This window comes from Notolabrus celidotus, chromosome 4, assembly GCF_009762535.1.
Source record: "Notolabrus celidotus isolate fNotCel1 chromosome 4, fNotCel1.pri, whole genome shotgun sequence".
Taxonomy (NCBI): domain Eukaryota; kingdom Metazoa; phylum Chordata; class Actinopteri; order Labriformes; family Labridae; genus Notolabrus; species Notolabrus celidotus.
The window spans coordinates 20039877-20066155 of record NC_048275.1 but is presented as its reverse complement, the minus strand read 5'-3'; the positions used below and the strand labels follow the sequence as shown (position 1 = coordinate 20066155).

General features: G+C 39.3%; 3 protein-coding genes across 3 annotated transcripts in view; 2 read left to right on the top strand and 1 right to left on the bottom strand.

Moving 5' to 3' along the window:
- Window positions 1-6224: 6224 nt before the first annotated feature.
- Window positions 6225-10264, bottom strand: fbxo5 (F-box protein 5). Its single transcript, XM_034682320.1, has 6 exons — window positions 10151-10264; window positions 8743-9383; window positions 8349-8519; window positions 7912-8002; window positions 6968-7192; window positions 6225-6858 (listed from the first exon to the last, which is right to left on the bottom strand). The coding sequence occupies exons 2-6, from the start codon at window positions 9333-9335 to the stop codon at window positions 6598-6600; spliced, it is 1341 nt and encodes a 446-aa protein (XP_034538211.1). The 5' UTR covers window positions 9336-9383; window positions 10151-10264; the 3' UTR covers window positions 6225-6597.
- Window positions 10265-11812: 1548 nt separating this feature from the next.
- Window positions 11813-22724, top strand: mtrf1l (mitochondrial translational release factor 1-like). The gene is made up of 8 exons (XM_034682425.1): window positions 11813-12782; window positions 12877-12956; window positions 13134-13238; window positions 14086-14164; window positions 19523-19686; window positions 20327-20444; window positions 21757-21893; window positions 22118-22724. The coding sequence occupies exons 1-8, from the start codon at window positions 12365-12367 to the stop codon at window positions 22328-22330; spliced, it is 1314 nt and encodes a 437-aa protein (XP_034538316.1). The 5' UTR covers window positions 11813-12364; the 3' UTR covers window positions 22331-22724.
- Window positions 22725-24483: 1759 nt separating this feature from the next.
- The window catches only part of desi2 (desumoylating isopeptidase 2), a 26838-nt gene continuing 25042 nt past the window's right edge, over window positions 24484-26279 (top strand). The window contains exon 1 of the mRNA XM_034681872.1: window positions 24484-25221. Within this exon, the coding sequence (XP_034537763.1) occupies window positions 25174-25221 (48 nt within the window). The 5' untranslated portion in view covers window positions 24484-25173. The remainder of the gene's footprint in view (window positions 25222-26279) is intronic.

Here is a 26279-nt window from a genome sequence, read left to right as displayed (position 1 = left end):
CATGGCGATAGTTGGAATAGTTGAATTTTTACCAAACATGAATAGTTCAGAACTAGCAGAATTCCAGACCTACCCTCGAAGCATCACAGGAAATAGGAGTCAAGAGGGGTAAAAAAAAAAATTATTTATTTATTTTCAACTTAGTGTCCAATAGTTTTTTTACTTCAAGTCATCCTCTGGCTAATGACTTCAAAGCCAGTCCAAACATGAGTCATATTTGGCCTCCCATGAACTGGAGCCCCTTTCCTCATTTGTGCCTAGTAACAGGTTAAACTGGCTCCGGCTGTATTATGGTGTTTCCCCTGGACATGTTTCAAAGTTGAGATGGATGTTTACTTTGTTGGGAGTTACTTAGACAGAGACCACTTGGTCCAAACAGGTTCCCAAACTGTATCTGAACTTAGCTTGTCCAATTGTTTAAATAAATGCCTGCAATAATTCTTCTTAAATGTGTTTAAAGGAAGCCGAATGTCACAGAAAAGGAGAGTGTAAACTTTCCTGAATAAGCAGAAAGTAGAAAAACGTGAGTGAGCCTTTTTTTTCCAACATCCAACAAACTGCAAGCTTAATACCAGCACAGTTTGTTTTTTTTATGCCGTTTCAGAATCATAACAAAAAGTCTTCAGCCAGGCTTCATTTATTTGCTCAGTCAGAGAACTTGATTCACTTCCTGTTTGAATCTCATTACGCTGCAGGCACTCCGGTGATGGATTCTTTTCGGGGCTTTTACAGTTCAGCTTTGGTGACATACGGCTGATTGACACGTGGAAGTCACTATGCATTAACATCACTGACCTGAAGAGCAAACACACACAGCTCACATGGACCGGATGTTTTGCCGTGTCATACACCAAACTCCCTCTGTGTCCTTGGGCAAAAATGAGTTACTTATGCAAAAAGGATGACAAATTTGAGAAAAAGAATGAACAGTTTAACTCGAAAAGTGTCAGAAAGCACAGAAGAACACAGAAAGATATGAATTTTCTGTGCTGTCAGGCAATCATGTAGAAAATAAATAATAATTTTCTTGTCTGTTAATTACAATGTTTAAAGGGCTATAAGGACTTTTTTGTGGCCCCAGTGTTTAAAAGTGTTTTGAAGATCTCTGGTTAGCAAATGCCTGCTTCAGTTGAATTGAAAGCGACTCTACTTAAAGGATAATGTATTGTGAGAACTGGTGGTTTTGCAAAACAGTATCCCAAAAGGGCGAGACAAGACCTCAACACTAAGTGGAGGGGTTTTGTTCACCTTGAAGGGCTTCTATTTCACATGCACCTGCTAACTATATATTATCTTGCTCATTATCTAGCTAGCAAAAAATAAAAATAAAAAGCTGACTGCAAGTGTTAAATTAAAAATGATTTAATTTATTCATTTACATTTGATTTATTCACATAGCTAAAATTAGTCCATCAGATTCAATGGTTGGTAGTGCTTCCATGGAAAAAATGTTCTTGCAGGTTGAATTAACATTAAACTTAACTTTTTTCATGCAAAAGTTTTAATATTAGCCCTTTTAACAGTTGTAAAACATAATAAATTAAACTATTTCATTTAAGTCAAAGTCCAAACATTAGTATGTTCCATTGGTTTTCTTAATACATGCAGAAAATAACAGCACTGAAAAATGCCCTCACTGTTTTTTTGCTGTCTCTTGTCTTGTTTTTCTATTCTGACTGGTCGTGTGAGCACAAATCCTAAGTGTTATGCTCTCCAAATGAAGGGAGAGTAACATTCAAAATATCCTCCATGTCGCTACTACTGTAGACTAATGGTTTTGTCACAGTTACCTTTAGCTTAACAACAGAGCTCATCAGGGGTCTTCACCTACAATGCTGCCAAAGTCACCAACATGCACCTCCCCTGAATATACCTGTTAACACACACACACACACACATAATAGTTGAGGTCAGCTCTAATGACTTTTACAATTAGCAGCAGGTCTGATTGAGGATGTGTCTCGGTGCCGCAGTGGATCGATAAATCTGCCAGATAAATGACCTGGAGTTTCTGAGGGAGTGAAAGGCCCAGACCGACTAATCAGCAGCCGCCACCTCGCCACAGTGACATCAGCAGCTCTGAGGTTTTAAAAAGTACTCCATTAGATCCACCCTGGGCATATGTGAGGTGTACCACTGCTCTTTCTCTTTGGCATTAACATATGTGTCTCCTCGGGAAAAAAGATTAGAGGTAGGCCCACTGTTGCTCTGTGAATAGCTTAACATTTGAACATGTGGTGCTAAAAGGGAGAACATTATTGTTTTTTTTAATCTGATACTGTTGCTGATTTTTAAGGAAAAAGTATACGAGGAGTTTAAAAAAGTTTGACACTTATTAATTAAGCCACCTACTAGTTAGCTGGGCTGTGACTGTGACAAGTACTGAATAGAATAGAATAGAATAGAATAGAATAGAATAGAATAGAATAGGATAGAATAGAATAGAATAGCCTTTATTTGTTATTGTCAGATGTACAATGAAATTAGAAGCACTAAAAAAAGACAATACAAATCTAGAACAATATCAAACAAATGTCAAATATATACAGTCAGATTGGGAGAAGAGGTATTGGGTTTAAGATATTTCACATTATATGAACATTTTTCACAGTTCCTGGTATGCATTGACATGAATACTGAGTGGGATATTAGAGATAATGAGAGAAGTGTTTTAAGTTAAGCCATGGCGTTTTTAACCTTCAGTTCCGATCAAACAATGAGATGTTATTAACAATTTTGGATGAGACAGTGTAGTTAGATAGAGGGTCATGTGTTATTTTGTTTCATGTCGTATAGCTCATGGATGGAATTCTCCCCTTTCACTATCAGTGCAGAACTGGCTGTTGGATTGTATCAATGTTGCCAGCATGGGATGTTGCCAGCAGAAATACATCATGCTAAAACTAATAATGTGACATAATAATAATAATAATAATAATAGTGCATTTTATTTAAAAAGGTGCCTTTCTTAGCACTCAAGGTCACCGTACAAGGCAGAGTTTAAAAAACAACCAGTGCGACATGTTGGTTTGACACCTAACTATTCTGTTTACCTAACTCTCATCGGACATTGGTCATGGACTTTGAATATACATGATCCCCCTCTTCTGTATTTTTGCTGTTGTTTATGTAACCGGATTCAGAATTTTGACTAACAAGGCAACTCTAATATTGTGCAGCAATTTAGTTGAACAGGATAATGAGAAGGGTTGAATTCTAAAAAGAATCTATCTATATTAACTTTTTCTTCTTCTATGAAATGTCTGAGCTTCTTCTGTGTGTTTGAAATATTGTTTCACTACCTCCTAAAATGGAAAGTAATGAAAGATGTCCACCATATGTAGCAAAGATTCAACAGCAGGACCACACCTCAACCACTCCTCTTTCTGTACTTCTATATTCAAACATAACATACTCCTTGCATGCTTTTCCCTTCTGCATCACCTCCTTCTTTCTCTGTTTGTGTATCCATAGGGCCCTATGGAAGTTAGTCGTGTTTAGGTGCTATAGTGGATTCCAAGAGAAACTTCCCCAAAACACTAACAACAAGACATTTGGCCTCTCGTAGTTCACACATCATCATCTTCAGTTTCATAAATCAACAAATTGTTAAATTACATCTTGTCGACGTTGAGGTCCTTGCTAGAATGACACAGTGTGCTAAAGCTACTGAAATCTGGTGCTTTCTGAGAGCATGTTTTTCCATGTCACAGGAGCTGACACGAGTGAAAACTGACTGACTGAAGTGTAATCATAACACACACACACACACACACACACACACACACACACACACACACACACACACACACACACACACACACACACACACACACATGCAGAAAACACACAACAACTCTGCTGCTGTGTGAGAGAGAGAGAGACAAATGGGTCATCCAGTAAATGTCAGAGGTAACTATCTAATGCTTGTGTTGCTATTTAGAGCTACATATGAAACAAGTGATGACTGATGCAGGCAAAAAGCTGCTTCATCCAGTAGGAAAACTAGTAGATGTTTATTCTAGCATGACAGGATTTTTTTTTGACAGATCTGAGACTGTTTTTTTGATTGTGTTTCCTGGAGCTTCAGGACTGAATCTCAGGTAAGAAAAAACAATGTTTACATCCAAAGAGGTCTTTATTTCCTTTTTTAAACAAGCTGATGTTGACAAGGTTTAAACCACTCACACAATCCCGACAAAAGAAACCCTACAACTACAGAATAATGAAGGAACACATGAAAGAGCTAAATAATCATCAAAACCTCCAGATAGTAAGGCAACAAAATATTGAGCAGTTCATTAGAATCTGAGGAGCATGATAGAAAGCAAACAATACTGCCCTCTGGTGAAGAAATGTAAACTGTTGAGAGGACACAAAGCTCAGAGCAGAGCACTGAAGAGTCAACACTGCAAACTGCAAAATGTTCTGCAAAACACATTATCTGCATAAAAGCCGCATAAAAACAAAGTTTTGAAAATGTGTAGGACTAAGTAAAAATTGGGATTTTGTATTGGACCAGCGATACAAAATCTCTCAGAGATCTGATCTCTGACTCTTGCCTAGCTATTTTGGGTGATGGAGAGGTGAGGGAAATATTTAATGATCATGAAAATAAGTTTATTCTATCAGCTTTACTACAGCATACAAGTGTATGTTGTCCCTGGAAATCTAAGACCTCTCCCCTGATAAAACTGGTGGACAGAATTACCTTATTGTACACCTGAAAACAACCCCAACAACTACTTTTCCAAAAAGTCTGGGGCCAGGTTTCACATTATATCCCCAATATGGGGAGGGATGGGTTTGTAGACGGATTTGTATTAATGTTACCATGAATTGTTTTGGCTATTTAATAAAACAGAACATTTTTGTCTATATTTATGTTTTTAGTGCACAAATTGGGCAAGGAAAAATCTCCTTCCAGGAAATATTCAAAGATTATTCTTTGAAAGAGAGGTGGGTTATAACTTAAGAGGGAAGTTAAGATTAAAGATGGTGAGTGTTCGGACTGCAAGGAGAAGTTTTTGTATTTCAGTCTGTGGTGTAAAACTGTGGAACAGTCTCAACATGGAGCTACAGCAATGTCAGAACATAATCCAGTTCAAGAATAAGTAGAAAGAAATGATTTTCATGAGGTACAAGGAGGAAGACAAGTGTTGACAATCATGAGGGGTTTACTTTTGATTGTTGGTGTAAAAATGAAGATAAGACATGAAGATTTGACTTGTGGGAGTTCACTAATATAATGCCAGATAATAGTTAATGAAGGGGTAGGATTAGATAAGTTTGAACTTCTTCCTACTCCTTTTCGCACGTGTAAAGTAAATTGTTTCACTGCTTACCAATGGAACTGGTAGATTTTGTTTCTTTTGTATAACTTTCTTTTTTTTTTCTTGTATGTTTCTATAACTATTTCTTCTTTTCTACATGTGTGCATTTTATTTGTATTTTTACTTTTACATGTTCGAAATAAAAACATCAAATCAAAATTGTAAATTTTTATTCTTTTGACTCAATTGAAATGTAATGAATGTAATCTCCTCTATTCCTCTTTCCAACACCAACTCGGTTGGGGCAGATGACTGTCTAACATGAGTCTGGTTCTGCTCAACGTTTCTGCCTGTTAAAAGGAAGTTTGTCCTTTGTCCTTGGGTTGACTTGCTGTAACTTGCGAAATGCTGCAAAGTGCTCTGTTCATGGTGGATTAAGATGAGTTCAGACAGCCCTGTCTGTAAGAAGGGACTGGGTCTTATCCCGTCTTGATGTTGGGTTAATAATTTAGCGTAGCGTACGGTCTAGACCTGCTCTGTTTGTAAAAGCGTCTTGAGCTAACGTTTGTTGTGATTTGGCGCTATATAAATAAAGATTGATTGAATGAGATCAGTATTGTTGTTTTAAGAAGTATATTTTTGTCATCTAAAATTGAATGAATGCTAGGGGGAAATGAACTTCAATAAAATAGTTGTAAAAAAGAATGAGAACTGACTTACCCAAGAGTGAAAAAAAATGCTGAAAGACATTAGGACCCAGAATTTACATGTTATTGGACTGTTCAAGATATTTTCCAGATCTTGCCAAAATATAAAATGCTATTTTCCTTACCATCTAAAAAATTGAACCTGCAGTTAGCTCTGTCATGCACATTCCATTCACAAAGAACCACAAAAACACAGGATAAGTTTTATGAAATATGTATTTACAGAAAATACAAATGCAGTAAATATTAACATATTCAGACCGCTGAGGATCAACATTTATTTAAAACAACAAATACAAAACTGATTAAAATACAGTATATTTACATCCATTTCATTTAAAACTTTATAAAACTGTACAATTTCTATTTTCTTTTTTTATTGTCGCTCGCAGACGACAACATTCTGAGTCAGATGACACTCTCTGGTTGATTGTCCCAGCAGTGTTCTAACAAGTGCTTCAGTCATATTATTCAGTCAGTTAAAGCCAAAGCTCAGTATGAAGCAGAGTTTAATCTCCACAGGGTTTGAAAAGAGGCCCCTGCTGTCTGAGCATTGGAGGGAAAGACGACCAGGTCCAGTTAAAACAGTCATTGATTAAAACCTTGTTAAAGCTCCCTCACAAGCGTCGGATGTTCCTCTTACTGCGAGCACTGCCTGGTATGATCTGGGTTGACTGGGAGGAAGGAAAGTGGGCTCTGGGCTGCACCACTCTGCAAGGTGTAGAGCCATGGAACCCCTGCTGACAATGTGTGCAGAAGTCAAATTGGCAGTTGAGGCGCATGCACGTGGCTCTGCGAGCTTCAGCAGAGTACGTCGCCGGTGAGCCGCAGCGTTTGCAGGATCGCAGAGACTCATGCTGCTTGAGACTGCTGGCAGCCTGGAAGGAGGAGAACAAATTATTCATAACATATAATTTACTCGCCATTAGCCTACAGGTGACTTTTTAACCTCCATGGGTAAACAACAGATTCAGGTCAAATGCTCACCTGTACATAGTCATTGAAGCGTGTGCATTGGGAGTTCGGCGTGCTGCCCTTCTGAGAAGAACGTCTGTTGACTCTGCAGCTCAGTGAAGATGAGGAAGAGGTGGATGAAGATGATGATGATGTGCTTGATGAGGCCAGGGTCTGCATGCTGGACAGCACCAGCCTGGACACTGCAACATCTCTCGTCAGACTACAGCTCTTCTGTTTCAGGGAGCTCCTTGACTCCTGAGAAGAATAGGAGAGTTATTAAAACATGAAAGACAGGGGGAGTAAGTTTCAGAGCTATTTAACCAAGACATATTTAGTCATTAATGCGCCTACAATAACTTAACTTGCAGAGTGTGTATTTTATGTGAACACACTTTAATGCTATTTGTTATCTGTGTGGTGCTTTCCACTCTACTCTACTATCCATTCAAAGCGCTAAAACATGCAGTTTCACTACTGAAGTGTTTTATCATGCATAAATGTTAATGGTAAATTACCTCTGCTATTTTTGTCATTTATGTGCTAACATTTTAATGCCCCAATAGATAAATATGTTGCAGGAGTGGCACATTTTCATTATTTTTCTTAAGGAGGCGATCAACTTTTAACAAGTGCTTCTTTTATTTTATTGCCAACATACTGATGTTAAACTTTAAGCCAATACTCAGCTTGAATTTAGGGAAGAACTAAAAGCTGTGGCAAAACTGAGATTTTTAAGCAATACGTGATATTTTGTGATCATTCAGAGGAGAGAGCAGTGCAGTCAAAAGCATTCTTCCAGGTTTGTGATATCTCAAAAACCATGTGAGGATAAGACTTAGTATCCTTCCACTTTGTGTACATATGCGGTGTGGTTACGGCAAGATGGAAAGTGTTTGAGGTAGTCAGAAAGCCGACAATATATTTTCAACATTTTCTTTGTATTGTATTGTGCGGCCTTGTGTGTATCTCCTCACCTCCTGTGCCTGCTTGGCTTTTTGACACCTGCTCAGAGCAGCTGTGTCCGCACAGATAATCCGCTTCCACGTCCGGCTCACTTTCTTACAGCTGTAAAGACCGAGAATAAGAACACATAATTAACGTATGAAAATAATTTTGAAACACTGAGGAGAAAGTAGAATTTCTGACATATTTCTACATTTAATTTCCTGTTCAAATTTTACAGTCACTCCTGAAAAGACCCCGCTTCAAAAGTTCCCACATTTAACATTTTTCATGCAAAAATCTGAGCTGAGAAGACATTTAATGTAAGCATTTAATTCTACTGCCACCTGACTTGACATGACAAATTTATGGTGGGGTTTCTTATTGCTTTAAGTTGTTTTAAGTTAAATGGTTAACCTCGACTTTAACTTCCTTAAAAAACAAAATATGCAATGAGTTTCCTTTTTACCTAATAAGGTCCATGTCACTCAGCATGGCCAGGATCTTGGTCAAGATGCCCCTCATGTTCCTTGTCAGCAGGGATGAAAACACATCCACATACTCCAGGCCCATCTGTCCTCCAATCACACGATCCAACAGATGATCCTCTGCTACTTGTGAGGGGATGCTCCAGTCATACCTGAAACACAAGAAAAGGATATAAATTATCTTATTACAGTCACTCAATTTTAAGCAGGAGGAAATCAAAATGTAACATTTTGATTAGGCGAGACACACTAACCTGAAAGTAACCAGCAAGTACTTTTCATTGACATAAAAACACTCCAACACTATTGTTCTATTCTGCCTTGTAATCCAAGAGCAAGTACCCCCCTACCCACTACCCAAGATTATAATCCTACCTCTTATTCTTGTGGTAGCTCTTAGCCAGCTTTTCACACACATCCCGCTGGAACTTCAGTATTGGCAGGCTGTGGTCACTGTGATCGTGGGTTGGGGTGGATGACAGGGAGCATGTGGACACTCTCCTTTTATGATAGTCCACAGGAGTGGAAGCTGCAACCTGAAGCACTAAGCGGCGACCTTTTGTTGAATATTTGGAGGGAGATTTCGAGGGAGATTTCTTGGGTGATACTGTCTTTTCATTACGTGTGGCAACAGGAGATAGCAAGATTGTTTGTTTCTCCTGAATGTGGTCCTCTTCCCCATGATGGTCCTCAATCTGACTGTTATGCAGAGACAAATAACCACTGTCTTCAAACACTTCTTCTAGACACCTTTCGTAGTCCTTGCTGGTGCTATTTTCCTTGTTGTTGACTGCTCCGGTGTTGTTGAGAGAGAACAGAACTGTGGTCACGTTTGCAGGTGAATACTGAGATTTGATGGGTGAGGGCTCTTTCACAGGGGAAGCTTTGAGGTGAAAAACCTTGGATTCTGCAGCAGAGCTTCTCTCCATGTTGTTTGCCTTAATGGCTTCGTAGCTGGGGCATTTCATACTGACTGTCTTGCAGGGAAACACAAACACGGTGCAGTATGTCGATATCTAGATGAAGAGAAAACAACAGAAGATAATATTAGATTACGTATGGTTCAAATACTCAATGTAGTATTCAGGTTTACAAAGCAAAATGGATTCCCTCGTGTAAGCAAACTTAGCTACGTTACCTCTAACCAGAGCTAACTGGTAGGTTGCCTGACGTGTCTTACATTAATAACATGTAATTTAATTAATATTAGACTGTGAACACTAACTTTGAATGTGGTTAGATGATCCTCCGCCAAATTTTATTGTAAATTTGAAATGGTTTTGGCGCGATGACATTTGGCGGAAAGGACTCTGTGACGCGAATACACAGACGCACAACTTCAGCTTGTAATCTTTAAATGTTGTAAGTTATGTCATTGTCAGGATGTGATAAAAGACGTCATGTGTTATTATTATTATTATGTGTACATGAACGGATGAATGTTAGTGTCCAGTTAGCCTCCTGTAAAGCTACTGATCTGCATTTACGCGCGTTCAGTGCATAACTTATAGTATTGGAAGTAGCTTGTTACTAAGAAGCTAGCGATCTAACCTTACAAGAAAACACAATAGTTTATAACTATCTTCTGACATTCAGTATGTGTTTATATGTGTATATCTGTTGTGTTTTCCTGAGGATGTTGACATTTGACTCTTCAAGATAGTTATCAGCTAACCCAGCTAATACTCCGACTAGCATGTTGCTGAAAGACCTATAACGTATAGATTCAGTAGTAGTAGTAGTAGTAGTAGTGGTAGTTCGAAAGTAAAACACCTTACCTTACGTTTAGTAATACTGTTATCCACAAAATACAGCTTCCCTCCTTTTTGCGGCTGAGCTAACTTTCGTCTGGCATCCGCTCTGGCTGAATTAAATGCTCTCCAACTGGAAGTCCGCCAGTTGCTGCTGGTTATTTGAAATACGTGCGCAAATGGCGCAAACCAATAGGAGCGAAGAGGGGGTTTTTCCCTTTAAACCATCAACCAATAGGAGCTGAGAGGGGGAAACAGACTGTGCTGTGACGCCATCACGCACTGAACGTAGTCCAACCTATTTTTTTACAGTCTATGAGTCCAACTAGTCTTTCCCTCCTAATGTGAAACGTAAAACTTGTTACTCCACCGCCAGTTATATTGGTTACAGTTTTATCTACATCCTGCAAGCTTAGCCGAACAACCTCTCTCTCTCTCTCTCTCTCTCTCTCTCTCTCTCTCTCTCTCTCTCTCTATTAAAAATTAAAGAAAAAAAGAAACATATCTTACAATATATATAAATATATACTATACTATACTATACTATACTATACCATACTATACAGTATAGTATAGTATAGTATAGTATAGTATAGTATAGTATAGTATAGTATAGTATAGTATATACTATATTCTTTTTTCTTTGCAAAAGACATCTAAGGGACAGATCACTTCACACCACTGCATGGAATGTGAGAAGTGGCTCTTTCACTGAAACCAGACTTGAAAGGTGGGGGGATGTGTTTCAAAGTTAAAAGCTACAGTACTAGATCACATTTGTTTTACCTGCAGTGCATGCTCTTTATTGTGCTTTTCGGGCACAAAATACCGACAATAATAGAAACCAAACAAAGTCATAAAAAAAACACCACACCTTTTAGCATTTTAACTTTTAGTGTATGGCACTGTGTGAAAAGGGAACAGAGGGGCAGTCTGTCTCTCAGGGGAGAGTAAAAAGAAGCAGTACAAGAAATGGATATTATAGAGGCAGAGACACAGAGTGCTAAGTTATGTATGGAAGGTTTGGGATGAGCCCTGACACTTAACGGCTTTGCATTATTGAGTGCATGATGCCAATTCAATTATGATCCCAGCATTAGTCCAATTTCCATATCAAAGTCAAATTTACAATTCAACCTATTCCCCTTGTATTTTGCCAAACTGGGAGTAGAAATTTTTAGACCTGACAGTAGATTATATTCTCATAATATAAATCATGGAGTAAAAGTTTTTCTGCACTTTTCACGTTCCCCACTTCTTACGGGCTTTTTTTACCACATTTTTTTTTGTTCCACCTTACTGAAATTTCTTCGAAACTGGACATATGTGATATTTTACGAGGAAATTCAATAGATGGCTGCTATAGATTTGTGTTTACGTTTTTGAATAGAACAAATTTGATAAAAATGATTTAGTTTGAATATTTTTACTTCATTTGTTTATATATTTATTTTAAATTTAATCAGTTAATTTATATATATATATATATAAACACAAGATGGCGCCGGCCATACATGAAGTCATTTTTCATTCCATATATTCAGACTTTCATTCCATATATTCAGACTTCATTCCATACCCGGGCTATTGTATATATCATAGGTTCCTGAACGGCTTGCCACCAGTAGGAGGCGGTAATGCACCTATGCGCTGTTTGTCAACCGCCAATAAAATCCCAAGAAGAAGAAGACATTTCTTCCTAGAAGAAGACATATCACCTACTGCGCATGAGTGTCAGATTCAACATGTCTGCTCCCAATAGCAAGGTGGTAAAGAAGCAATGTTTTTAGAAGAAGTGTCAGTAACCATTTTCAGTGCAAGATTTTGAAAACGTCTGAGTGGAACCTGTATCTTTACAGCTAACCCGATGTATCGGAAACTAGAAAGATCCAAACGGATTCCTTCAAGTTGAGTATTTTCTGAAATGCTTCTGTTAGTCTTGAAAGTTGGATTCAAGCCCTTAGTATCAGGGGTTTAGATTGCACTCCTTTTATTTCACAGTCGTGTGAAATTTCAAAGTACATCTTCTTAGTTCAGATGTGGTAGGCATCTACCACGAAACGACGTAATCAGTTTAGATACCTCTGTTGACATAACACATGCAAAGCAATGTATCTTTTGCTGGAAACGAGATTACACACAAAGTGCATTTTGAATGACATTTGGCCAAATGTTTCCCCCCGACTAGAGAAGAGCCAATAAAGCCGAGTCATATCGGGATCTTTTCCATCTGTCAAAATCTGCTAATGATGGCTTACAGAAGAGCCTTCAGCATTCTTCCAAAAGGAAAAGACTGTATTTTGGGTCCGTGGAAACCTCAAATACAAAGGTTACCAAGTTTAATCGGCCAAGAACACTTCAATAACCACTGTGGCAAAGCTACGAGAGCTCTCCACACTGGTACAACACTGATGGTGGCCAAGCTACTGTCGGTGGAGGAGCTTTTTGCCAAGAAGTCTCTGCAGGAATACCTGAAGAAGATGGAGGTGGAGTACAATGGATGTTTGAGAGAAATCAACAGCACTGTGACAGACCAGCAGTGTAGTCAGGATGATCTGAGGACCAAGAGGAACAAAGTGTCCCTGCTGACTCCTCTCATCCAGAGTATCAAAGTGCTGGAAACCAAACAGAAAGAGATGGCTGAGACTGAGGTACTGCTGAAAGGTAAGATTGATCTGCAGCTTTTATACAAATGCAGTGAAGGTTATTGGTTGAATGTCTTTCCTTGACATCAATCTACATTCGATTTTTCTCCAAGATGAAGATCCAGCCTTGAGAGAACTGGCAGAGCTGGAAAGAGAAAGCTGTTTGCAAGATATTGAAGATCTTAGCCAAAAGGTGGAACAAAGCCTTTTTATATTCTGTGACAAGATGCATGAAGTAACAAGGCTTAGAATAACCAGATGTTTTCATTTGCACTTTTTTTTGTTCCTGTACTAGTTGCACTTGAGATATCCAGTTCTTCTCTCATCACATCTTTTTTTTTCTGTCAAATCGACTATCTTCACCCATCAGGTCTTGGATCTTTTGATCCCTGAAGAGGAGGCAGATCTGAGCGACCTTGTGTTGGAGCTTACAGCTGGTGTTGGGGGTCAAGAGGCCATGCTATTCACTGCAGAGGTCTGGAAGTACATTTCGAATGACTCGTCATATTCTATATGTTAGACATGATTTATATAGCTGATGTAAACCGGTAAACACAACAAACCTCAAAGAAATGTTTCTAAGTCTCAGGAATGCCTGTGCATATAGAAATGCCATATGGTGAAACATCGGGACTATACATGCACTGATGTGACTTTTCAGTATTGACACTTTTGGGTGCTGGCCGCAAAGTATTGAATCCCTCAATGCTACGTACACAGTCCATTTTTCCCAGTAATGCAAATATTTTTCTGTTCTAAGGTTTAGTGAGTAGGTCATGCTTTCCAGGCTGGCTCCTTTGTCAGAAACTGGGAACGCATTAAGATCCTTAGAGTGAACCTAAGAATAGTTCAGTCAGACAACTCACGTTTAAATTGTTTATTGTAGCAGCAAATACATATTCATGTTTGGCGCCCAGGCTCCGGCCTCATCACTCCCTACAGATAAGTTTACATGCAGACACTGAGGACTGATGTGCAAAACATACTGAACACATCCCGGAGCCTGCAGGTGGATGCTGGGGTGGCGGTGGGAATGAAAGAAAATTCAGCAATAGGTATGCAGGCAGCAGAGGCGTTGACAGACAGAGGGAGAGATAGGAGATTTTCCCAGTTTAAATAGGCCGCCAATTTGAGAGGCAGAGGGCGGGATTAGATCATGGTTATGAGAGTGGGACATGTGACGTGTATAGCAGTGCAGCTCGAGTTGTCTGCCTGAACTAGCTCGCAGGCGTCGCTCCATAGGTGCTGAACAAGTGATGAGGATACAAAACTTCAACATTTTCTGTGTATTTAACAGCCAACTTGTCTTCTCTCCTCTGCAGGTGCTTGACATGTACCAGGGCTACGCTCAGCACAACGGCTGGTCCTTTGACATCCTGGAGCACATGACCAGTGAATTAGGTCAGTGGACATAGACACATGTCAATTTAGCCAGTGGTTGCTGTTCATTGTGTGCAGTTCAATTTTGTGGAGTCTTGCAGTATGAATGGATGTACAGGTTAACTGTTCATACATCTATTTCCCTAGATATATCTACCACTCAAACAAACACCTTAACTTGGTTATAATCTAATTACGACAAGGCTCTGTCTTCCCTGATCTCTTTCTAGCATCTCTCTACATGCTCTTCTCTCTATTTTCTCTCTCTTCTCTCCTCTCTTCCCTCGTGCAAATGGGGCAGTAGGGGAAAGTTGAACAGGCTCCTCACCCTGGTTTCCCATTCCCCTTTCTGGCATCTCTCTACACACTCTCTTCTCTCATTGTTTTCTCCCACCTTCCTTGTGTTGATGTGTGAATGTGGTGGGAGGTGAGAGCTAGTATGGATGGGGGGAATTCTGGGATGCTGGAGCTAACTGTTGAGCCTCTGTGAGGTGTTATGGGCCTTACTCAAAAAAATACGATTGAGAGGATTTGCCCATTTGATAACCCAGTGATATGCTGGCTCCAGCTTCCCATCTATCCCATCTATCTTCCTGCTTGAGTGTTTCGAAAGTTTTTGAAAGTGACTTAAAGGTGACATATCATGCAAAATCAACTTTTTAATGGTTCTCTACCTGAAATATTTTTCCCTGGCATGTCTACAAACCCCCTGAAAATGAAAAAAATCCATTCTGCCCCCGTTCTGATTTCTCCACCTTTCTGTAAATGTGTGCTGAAACGAGCCGTTTCAGTTTTCCGTGTTTTTGTTACGTAACAACACTATCCGGTCTGTAACGGAGTCAGAGCTCGGAACTTGTTCAGCCCATAGACTGTATAAAATACAACTCAATCCCTCCTCTGTTTTTCATTACCTGCACACGTGTGCTAACAAGGAGCTTAGGAGGGAGGCATGCTAGTTGTCTTAGTAAACACAAAGGTCGGTTTTACTCCCTACGTCTGCAGATTTGAAGATCTAGTGGAGGATTTTTATTTTTCATGGAAAAGTGCTAGCGCTAGTTAGCATAGCTACATAGCTACATGTCGTTGCTGTGTACCAAGACACACGTCGACATACTGACAAATAAAACAACAAGAAACACAAAATCTGTGACCAATGGTTCAGAAAGGTCCTGCTACAGGCGCCTCTCTGTCAGGATCAGATTCTGGATCAGATTCAGAGGGTTGAAGTAATGCGGGTCTGTGAGCAGCCGTGTATATTCAGCCAACATGTAAACATTAGATCAACGTGCTGGAGAGCCGAGACCACATCCACTTCCTGAGGGGGTGTGGTCAGAGAGAAAACAGACCGTTCTGAGCAGGGCTGACAAAGAGTTTTTCAGGCTTGCCAAAATCTGATTTCAAAGGTTTTTTTTTAGCATAAACTTTAAAGACATTTTTTGGGGACCTTTTAGACCAATATATTTTGATGAAAAAAGCGTAATATGTCACCTTTTAAAGGACGACAATTTAAAGGCATTCATGATATCCATTCTCTGCCAGTTTGTATCACAATTGTAGGGTCTGAGCTAACCCTCTACAGCAGTTGTTCTCAAAGTGGGGTCCGCAAACAATAGCGTGGGGGTTCGTGAAATAATTTGAATACATTTCTAGTAAATTATAAAATTGTGCTGTGTCATTATAAAACAGCATATACACCATTGTTATGATACCATTTAGTGGCTCGAAGGGATATGTGAGTCTTGTTACTGTTAATTTTCTGAAAGCATTTAAGATCAATTACTTGAAAAGTATAAATGTTGTCATGTTGAGTCCACAAGGAATGAAATGACCCTCTGTTTTAAAGGATACAAGTGGGATTTACTTGATTCAAATTGAAGGGTTATCTGTTTATCACTATGGTACAGGTCTGAAGTATTTACATTGATACGTTTTACAATACAAATAGTTCCAAGGGCAACTAAGAGTGCAAATGGTAGTAAGCATGTGCTTTAGGGATGGGAAGTTGGGCTCTTTTCAGAGAGCCAGCTCTTTCGACTCTTTTGTAGCCGTATATTTTACCTTAACTTTGCAAAAACTAATGGTTTGTGTTGAAAACACTTTTACGTACAGTGTTTTTATGAGAAGCCTTATAATTGCCCAATTGTGTGAATTTATTCTGTTACAAAATCATTCTCACCCTGATCCTAGGGTTAGGGTTATGATTAGGGTTATGATTAGGGTTAGGGTTAGGGTTAGGGTTAGGGTTAGGATTAGGGTTAGGGTTAGGGTTAGGGTTATGTTTAGGGTTATGATTAGGGTTAGGGTTAGGGTTAGGGTTAGGATTAGGGTTAGGATTATGTTTAGGGTAAGGGTTATGTTTAGGGTTATGATTAGGGTTAGGGTTAGGATTAGGGTTAGGATTAGGGTTAGGGTTAGGATTATGATTAGGGTTAGGATTAGGGTTAGGGTTAGGGTTAGGATTAGGGTTAGGATTAGGGTTAGGGTTAGGGTTAGGATTAGGGTTAGGGTTAGGATTAGGGTTAGGGTTAGGGTTAGGATTATGATTAGGGTTAGGATTAGGGTTAGGGTTAGGATTAGGGTTAGGGTTAGGGTTAGGATTATGATTAGGGTTAGGATTAGGGTTAGGATTAGGATTAGGGTTAGGGTTAGGGTTAGGATTAGGGTTAGGGTTAGGATTAGGGTTAGGGTTAGGATTAGGGTTAGGATTAGGGTTAGGGTTAGGATTAGGATTAGGGTTAGGATTAGGGTTAGGGTTAGGATTAGGGTTAGGTTTAGGGTTAGGATTAGGGTTAGGATTATGTTTAGGGTTAGGGTAAGGGTTAGGATTAGGGTTAGGGTTATGATTAGGGTTATGTTTAGGTTTAGGGTTAGGGTTAGGATTAGGGTTAGGATTATGATTAGGGTTAGGGTTAGGGTTAGGATTATGATTAGGGTTAGGATTAGGGTTAGGGTTAGGGTTAGGATTATGATTAGGGTTAGGATTAGGGTTAGGGTTAGGATTAGGGTTAGGGTTAGGGTTAGGATTATGATTAGGGTTAGGATTAGGGTTAGGATTAGGATTAGGGTTAGGGTTAGGGTTAGGATTAGGGTTAGGGTTAGGATTAGGGTTAGGGTTAGGATTAGGGTTAGGATTAGGGTTAGGGTTAGGATTAGGATTAGGGTTAGGATTAGGGTTAGGGTTAGGATTAGGGTTAGGTTTAGGGTTAGGATTAGGGTTAGGATTATGTTTAGGGTTAGGGTAAGGGTTAGGGTTAGGGTTATGATTAGGGTTATGTTTAGGTTTAGGGTTAGGGTTAGGATTAGGGTTAGGATTATGATTAGGGTTAGGGTTAGGGTTAGGATTAGGGTTAGATTTAGGGTTAGGATTAGGGTTAGGTTTAGGATTAGGGTTAGGATTAGGGTTAGGGTTAGGATTAGGGTTAGGGTAAGGATTATGATTAGGGTTAGGATTAGGGTTAGGGTTAGGGTTAGGGTTAGGATTAGGGTTAGGGTTAGGATTAGGGTTAGGGTAAGGATTATGATTAGGGTTAGGGTTAGGATTAGGGTTATGATTAGGGTTAGGGTTAGGGTTAGGATTAGGGTTAGATTTAGGGTTAGGATTAGGGTTATGGTTAGGATTAGGATTAGGGTTAGGATTAGGGTTAGGGTTAGGATTAGGGTTAGGGTAAGGATTATGATTAGGGTTAGGGTTAGGGTTAGGGTTAGGATTAGGGTTAGGGTTAGGATTAGGGTTAGGGTAAGGATTATGATTAGGGTTAGGTTTAGAACTAGAACTAAACTTAAGCATACAGAACCAGAACCAAACTTACGCAAAGAGAACCAGAATCAAACTCAACCAGAACCGAACCAGAACCGAACCAGAACCGAACCAGAAACGTACCAGAAATGAATGAGAGCCCTACCTCAACTTAACCAGAACCGAACCAGAACCGAACCAGAACCGAACCAGAACTGAATCAGAGCCGAACCGAAACAGAACTGAACCAGAACTGAACCAAAACCGAACCAGAACCGAACCAGAACCGAACCAGAACCGTACCAGAACTGAACCAGAACCGGAACCGAACCGAACCAGAACCGAACCGAACCAGAACCGTACCAGAACCGAACCAGAACCGAACCAGAACTGAACCAGAACTGAACCAGAACCGAACCTGAACCGAACCGAACCAGAACCATACCAGAACCGAACCAGAACCGAACCAGAATCGAACCAGAACAGAAACGAACCAGAACCGTACCAGAACCGAACCAGAACCGAACCAGAACCGAACCAGACTTGAACCAGAATCGAACCAGAACAGAACCGAACCAGAACCATACCAGAACCGAACCAGAACCGAACCAGAACCGAACCAGAACCGAACTCAAGCAAAGTGAACCAAAACCAGAACCAAATTCAAGCAAACAGAACCAGAACCAAACTCAAGCAAACATTATTAATGTCCTCAGGTTGGCATTGAGAAAAATCCGATGCCTCAGCTTGGATGGGCTGATCTGATTTCTCCTCTCAGTGAGTATTTGCCCGGTCTTCAAAAAGACTCTCTCTGAAGGAACAGATGTAGCCAGGATACACAGCCTCCCCTCTATCACCTGAATCCTATATCCTCACATGTGATTGGCCGCATGGCCGCCATGCTGACCAATCAAAACAAAGTTCTGCTGTGAGCAGAGCTGGGGCTGACTACTGAGAGCTAAGCAGCGAAAGGAAATAACTGGGAGCCGGCTCTCTCTGGATGCGAGCCGGCTCTTCTGATTCACTATAAAGCAGCGGCTCTCAGAGCCCCTAAGCTTTTGATCATGACACATCACTAATGTGCTTAATCTCTGTTACAATTATGAGGGGGCCATGGACAATTTTCTCACCTGTAAGGGGTCCCTGGCTCCAAAAAGTTTCAGAACCCCTGCTCTAGCTAGTAGGAGTGCGATCTCCCGATAGTGAAAACAAACGGAACAAACAGAGTGACACAGCTTCACAGAAACTGATCCAATTTCTCCTCTCAGTGAGTATTTGCCCTGTCTTTGAGAAGAACCCTAACCCTAACCTCCTGAAGAAGGAACAGATACACAGCCTCCTCAGAGGGGGTCCTTGGACAATTATCTTACCTGTAAGGGGTCCCTGGCTCCAAAAAGTTTGGGAACTCCTGCTCTACAAGTTATAAAAATGTTCAAAGAAATGTGCTAAAATATTGGGAAAGGGAGTGGGAGCCAGAGTGGGGGTCTTCTGAAAATACTATCAGGAAAAGTGCCCAATAAAAGAAGAAAAAACGGAGATATTTTAGAGACATTATGAAATGAACATTTAAATTAACTATTTGTTTTTCCCACCAGTTGGCAGTAACTTTTTCCTCTTTATACTTGTTGCTCACCTGTGACCAGGTGGACTTCGGCATGCCTCGGTCAGTATCAGCGGCCCTCAGAGCTACAAGAGGATGAAGTTTGAGGCGGGAGTACATCGAGTTCAGAGGGTTCCCAGGACTGAGAAACAGGGCCGAATGCACACCAGCACCATGACTGTGGCTGTGCTGCCTCAACCCACCGAGGTATAGCCACAGGCACAAACGCAAACAGCGAGTTCATCTCATCTCATTTTATGTTTTGCTGTGAATAAAACGCTGTTTTCCTGTAGAAATCAATACTGATAAAGTTAGATAAAAGTTGTTTTAAAGAAAATACCTGCTTAATGAAAAGATGAAACAGCATTTTATGTTGTGATTGCTTTGGAAGTGTAACCTGGAGGGCTGTAAATTAAAGCCCCTGTGAGGAGTTTTTGTTTGGTTATGAAACAGACATGGACATAAACTTCATCTTTATGACCTACAAAAGCAAACAAGACCATCAACAACAAGACTGGTTATTTATCTGTTGTATCTGAGGTATCAAATGAGATGATTCCCAGCATGCTGAAGCAATAGCTTTTATTTTAAGGCAAATAATGAATGACTGTTGATGCGATTTCTCATCAGAAGAAAACACTTTGGCATGTTATTCATACAAAATCAGCAAAGTCCACAATGGGTGCCAAAAATGGACTGAAACAGAGAATACCTCACAGGAGCTTTAAGTGCCTACTTTTCTTGTTTTTCCATTCTTCAACACAGGTAGAGTGTGAAGATTTGTTATTTTGCTCATCTGATATTAGTTTAGACATATGCTAATTACAAGTGTTTGTGTTCCTGCTAGATCTCTTTCACAATAAACCCCAAGGACCTGAGGATAGACACAATGAGAGCGAGTGGAGCTGGAGGTCAACATGTCAACACCACAGACAGTGCAGTCAGGATAGTCCACCTGCCCACAGGTAAGAACTGTAAACCTTAACAGATAGAGGAAACTTCACGGTTTATCTTATTTAAAAATGAGGCATATATAACTTTAACCTCTTCATAAGATAATTCCTTGATGTTTAAGCCATCAATAGAACTAGAGAAACAACTGCTTTGTTTTCAAATTCACATAGAAGCCATCTTTGACACCAGGCATGTATGGTATGAACTTAACTCCAGGCTTGTTGCCACCTAAAGCAGTATCTTAGATATAAGGTTGTATGTTATAGGACATTTTATTTCACAAAACAAGTTATATTACTATAATTCCTTTTTGTGGTGGTCATGTGTGTAACAGTCAAATTTAGTGTGAAGAGAGGGTATTATGCCTTTTTTCAGGCTTTATACGTGATTTACAACTGTCTGAAATGCTTAATTTAAGCTCTTGTCTCTTTAAGATTCCCCCCAGCAGGCCCTTTAAAGGAGATTCACCAACTGGTGATGTCATGATTTGCGCAAATCTCGCTAAATCTTGCTAAATTGAACTGGCCCTCACTCCACTCTCCCAGACAAACACACTGGTTTCTATTCATTTACAAATCCCTCACTGCTAAAACCCTGTTATATCTACAGTCACTAATCAAACTTCACAGCACAAACCGTAGCCTGCGCTCAAGTAGCCTTATCAAACTAATCACACCCAAAGCCCGGACTTCCTTTGGACGCACCTCCTTCCAGTTTTCCGCTGCAAATGACTGGAATCACCAGCAACAATCCCTAAAGCTGACCTCCCTGATTCCACTTTCAAAAACTTAATACACCCCATAACTAAACATCACCGCACTTGCTTTTAAATTGCTTTTAAGTTGTTCACTGCTGTCATATTTTTGTATTGTATTGTTCTGTTTCTAGGTTTCTCTGTATGTCCTCTCTGTTTTTTGTTTTGTCTTTTATATATTGTCATGCAACCTGTTGCCTTCTCGCCCAGGTCATTATTGCAAATGAGAATTAGTTCTCAATTAACTCACCTGGTTAAACAAAGGTTAAAAAATAAATGAATAAATAATTAAAATTATTGTGACTTGTGAACAAGCTGTTCAGAGAAGCCTGCAGTCAGAGGATTACTCCAACACACTTTTACCTCACAGTTTGAAACTTTGTATTGACATCCAACATTTTAACTTGAAATTTGTTTTTGAAATGTGAAAAAAGGGAAATACAATCTCTTTAGTTGTTCAGAACTTCATTTATACAGAGACCTAGTCAAGATAGCACATCCTTCCAAAGTAAAATGAGGTAAACTTGAACTCAAAGAGTTGTACTTTAATCCTTCTGTGTATTTGTTAGGCGTGGTTGCAGAGTGCCAGCAGGAACGATCCCAGCTAAAGAACAAGGAGAAAGCCATGAAGGCTCTGAGAGCAAAACTGTACGGCATTAAGTTAGAGGAGGTGACCAGCAAACGCTACAATCAGCGTAAAATACAGGTGAGATATTCTCAATAAAATACACTTCACAGACGGACACATTGAACTATTTTATGAAACACGTGTCACAAATTATGGTTTTCTTTACAACATTTTGAAAGTTAATTTTCAAAAAAAATCTAGTGTGTCAAATTTTGTCATTCATTGTTAAAATCAGATTAATAAACTGTGATTAACAAGCCAAAGAAGTCTCTTCCCCTAATGCTCACCAATTTCTCCTTCAGATTGGCACGAAAGGGAGATCAGAGAAGATTCGAACGTATAACTTTGCCCAGGATCGTATAACTGATCACCGGATCGGTATGACAGTGCACGACATCAAGAACTTTCTGCTGGGAGAGGATCTGCTGGATGAGATGAACTGCTCACTGCAGGAGTTCTCCAACCAGGAGACGTTGATGGAACTGTTGGAAGAAAACAACCTGGGTAGCTCATAGGCTTGGCTCTCAGGAGCATGGATTCTGATGGGATGGGAACTTCTGACAGTATGTGTGTTGTGGGTTAGTTACTCATTTAAAACCAGTACTGTGTCTGTTTTCAAACCTTCAAGAGCTGAACCAAAAGAATGGGTGGACACTAAAACATGACACTTGCATGTGGTTGTAAAACATCTCAGTTCAAAACACAAAATGCATTCTACAAGCGGGACAATGATGCTTTATTGCATTTGGTGTTCCAGTGGGTCCTCAAGGACTAAGTGCAAGCAGGGCCCTGCACTGGCCAGTAAAAATTTTCCACACAAAACTGGAAAAACCTTTTCTGTATCAACTGGTTTTGGGTCTTTTGTGATTATTTTAAGTTAATATAAAAGTAAAAACTGTCATATTTAAAGGACTGGTGTCTTAATTATTATGCAGGGCAGGGAAATTGTAATGATTCATTATCTGATGAATAACCTCAGCATTATTTGGTCCATAGAATATTACAAAATAGAAAAACAGTTATACCAAAGCCAAGTCAACTTATTCAAACTGTCTGGGTGCTTATATTAATATCACGAGTCATAAACACAATACATTGTCACTTAAATTACTTAAATTTTTTTCTGCATTGTTACACACTGCTGACTTGCTGGTGTGTATCAGCTAAAATTTGCAAAGATACAAAATACTTTTTCAGTCATTTTTTTTCTAAACTTAAAGATGATTCTTAATTTTTTTATTATTTTCACAGTCAGATATTTATTTTAATATTTTTTCATCATATTATAGAACCCTTTCTCTAAAGTAAGCAATATATTATAGACTTTTCCAATCTTTCATAATTTTGGCAACATTTTGATGTGATGGTACATCATGTAAATACGTTCATATGGAAGAGGATTAGGGCCACTGAAAAGAAAAAAAATTAAGGTCGTATTTTTTTTAAATTATTATTATTCCAAGATTAAAGTCAGAATTCTGAGATAAAAGTCAGAATTCTGAGATAAAAGTCAGAATTCTGAGATTAAAGTCAGAAAACTGAGATTAAAGTCAGAATTTTTGGAAAAAAAAATCAGAATTCTGAGATTAAAGTCAGAATCCTGACATTAAAATAGGCAGAATTCTGAAATTAAAGTCATGATTCTGAGATTAGAGTCAGAATTCTAAGATTAAAGTCAGCATTATGATATTAAAGTTATGATTCTGAGATTAAAGTCAGAATTCTGAGATCAAAGTCAGAATTCTGGGGAAAAAATCAGAACTCTGAGATTAAAGTCAGAAATCTGGGAAAAAAGTCAGAATTCTGACTTTAATGTCAGAATTCTGACTTTTTTCCCAGATTATAATTCTGAAATTAAAGTCATGATTCTGAGATAAAAGTCAGAATTCTGAGATAAAAGTCAGAATTCTGAGATTAAAGTCAGAAAACTGAGATTAAAGTCAGAATTTTTGGAAAAAAAAATCAGAATTCTGAGATTAAAGTCAGAATCCTGACATTAAAATAGGCAGAATTCTGAAATTAAAGTCATGATTCTGAGATTAGAGTCAGAATTCTAAGATTAAAGTCAGCATTATGATATTAAAGTTATGATTCTGAGATTAAAGTCAGAATTCTGAGATCAAAGTCAGAATTCTGGGAAAAAAATCAGAACTCTGAGATTAAAGTCAGAAATCTGGGAAAAAAGTCAGAATTCTGACTTTAATGTCAGAATTCTGACTTTTTTCCCAGATTATAATTCTGAAATTAAAGTCATGATTCTGAGATAAAAGTCAGAATTCTGAGATAAAAGTCAGAATTCTGAGATTAAAGTCAGAAAACTGAGATTAAAGTCAGATTTTTGAAATTAAAGTCAGAATTCTGAGGGAAAAAGTCAGAATTATTAGATTAAAGTCCGAATTCTGAGAAAAAAGTCAGAATTATTAGATAAAAGTCAGAATTATTAGATTCATGTCAGAATTCTGAGATTAAAGTCTGAATTTCTTAATCTCAGAATTCTATCTTTATTCTAAAAATTCTGACTTTAATCTAAGAATTCTGACTTTTTTCTCAGAATAATAATAATACAATTCATTTTTCCTTTTCTCATTGGCCCTAATCCTCTTCCGTACGTTCAGTATGTTCCTCACCCCCAAAAAACATTCTAAATCTCCAGCTGGCGCAGTTCGTCCGACACATGTCATGGTAGAACTACTCTTCCCATCATGCTCAGTGTACCCAGGATGATAAATGGAGTGTTGATTCATCGTTCCGCTCGACTCGCCCACACAAGCCATCCAATTCTCTCCCAGTGGTCGCATCCTGCCTGCCTGCCTGCTTTAGTGCTACCGTTAGCTAACCAATAGGGGAGTAGCAAGTCATTCTTACTGACCAAAACCTGTTATTTTCCTCTCGGTAGTATGTGTTTTTTTAGAATATGTTTTTAGAAAAATGAATTTGCATTTTTCTCGCGCCAATGCTACTTCTGTGACGCACAGTTTCCTCTTGAAAGTCTGATTTTTCTCTCCGACCTCGGTAGCTGTTCGGGTTTAGCAGTCAGGTCGTTTTGACAAGCGAGAGGCTCATCTGTCCTCCGCTGCTGCTGCTGCTGCTCTGACTGGGGGGGGGGGGAGGATTTGGACAAAGCCAGTCAGATGTTGGACTGTAATCATATCCTCGAAACTCTTCTACACCCTGTTTTTGACTTAAATGATCAAGCTGATCATTAATCGTGAAAGAACCCGGAATAAGGGGAGGAGCGAGGTCTATTTTTGGAGGGTGAGAGTTTGGATCTCGCACTGAAGGAAGGAAAGGGAGAAGGGGGTGCGCGGAGGAGGAAGACCCGCAGAGAAGAAGGGACCTTTAGGGAGAGAAAATCCTGATGCCAGTGATGGCAAACGAGCCGATCATCCTGAACGTTTATGATATGGTGAGTAGAGATATATGTCCTGGTCTATAAAGCTTCAAAAATATGTGATTTATCACTTCTTATAGCTGTTTATGTCCACAATGTCAGGACAGAGAGCAGAACTCCATTATAAAAACGAGATTGTATTACTTTTTAAGCTATTAGAACATATTCAAAGAGGAAAGTCAAATACTGAACATATATTTTCGAGTAAACATGAACCAATCTTCAATTCGGCATACATTCACTTCCCTGGGCTTTGCTAATTTGAATACAGTTTCACCTTAAAGAATGGAGTCAGCTGTTTTCTCTCTCCCAGCTGTTTTCCATCAGCAACAAAGATTCAACTCCCAACATGTTGTGGATACGAAGTGGTTTTGTCAAGGTCATTCCTTACCAGAGATTGTTTGAAACCAGAGCTTGTAGGCATTTTTCAACTGCAGGAACTTTACCCCAGAACTAGGGACTTTACCCTTGAACTACATGCGTTTCGACCGGAGGAACCAGGGTCTAAATTTAGTTCAGGGGTAGTTAATCTCCCTCTGAAAAGCCCCTGCTTTGGGGGGTAGTACTTTTCAAAGGTCCTGGGACTTTTGGCTGAACGTAACGATGTTTGGGGAGTTTACACAGTTGTTGAAACACACAGAGGGAGTTCCTGGGAATGGATACTAGTTTAGTTATTTATTAAGATTTCAAAATATTATTAAATCTATTTTTTTTTTTCTCCATACGTCACTGGCCTGATTTGCACAATCTACCCGGGACTTCAGCCGCGGTCGAAACGCTGACAACAATGGGGGCACAGGAACCTTTTAGTTCAGGGTAAAGTAGTTCTGGGGGCTAAAAGACCCCAGAACTCTTGGTCGAAATGCACCTACTCTGTATATATAGTAAACTATACAGCTCAGATGGAGCCAGAAAAAGCAGCTTAAAGAAGAATAAATTGACATACTGTATGACTGTAACCCATAGCTGACTCATAAGTACACACTGTGGTATCATGATGAGGTTTGTTTTCTATATCAGGAGTGGAGCAAAAGTGTTCATTGTATTCCTTAAGCTGATGTTGTCACTGAAAC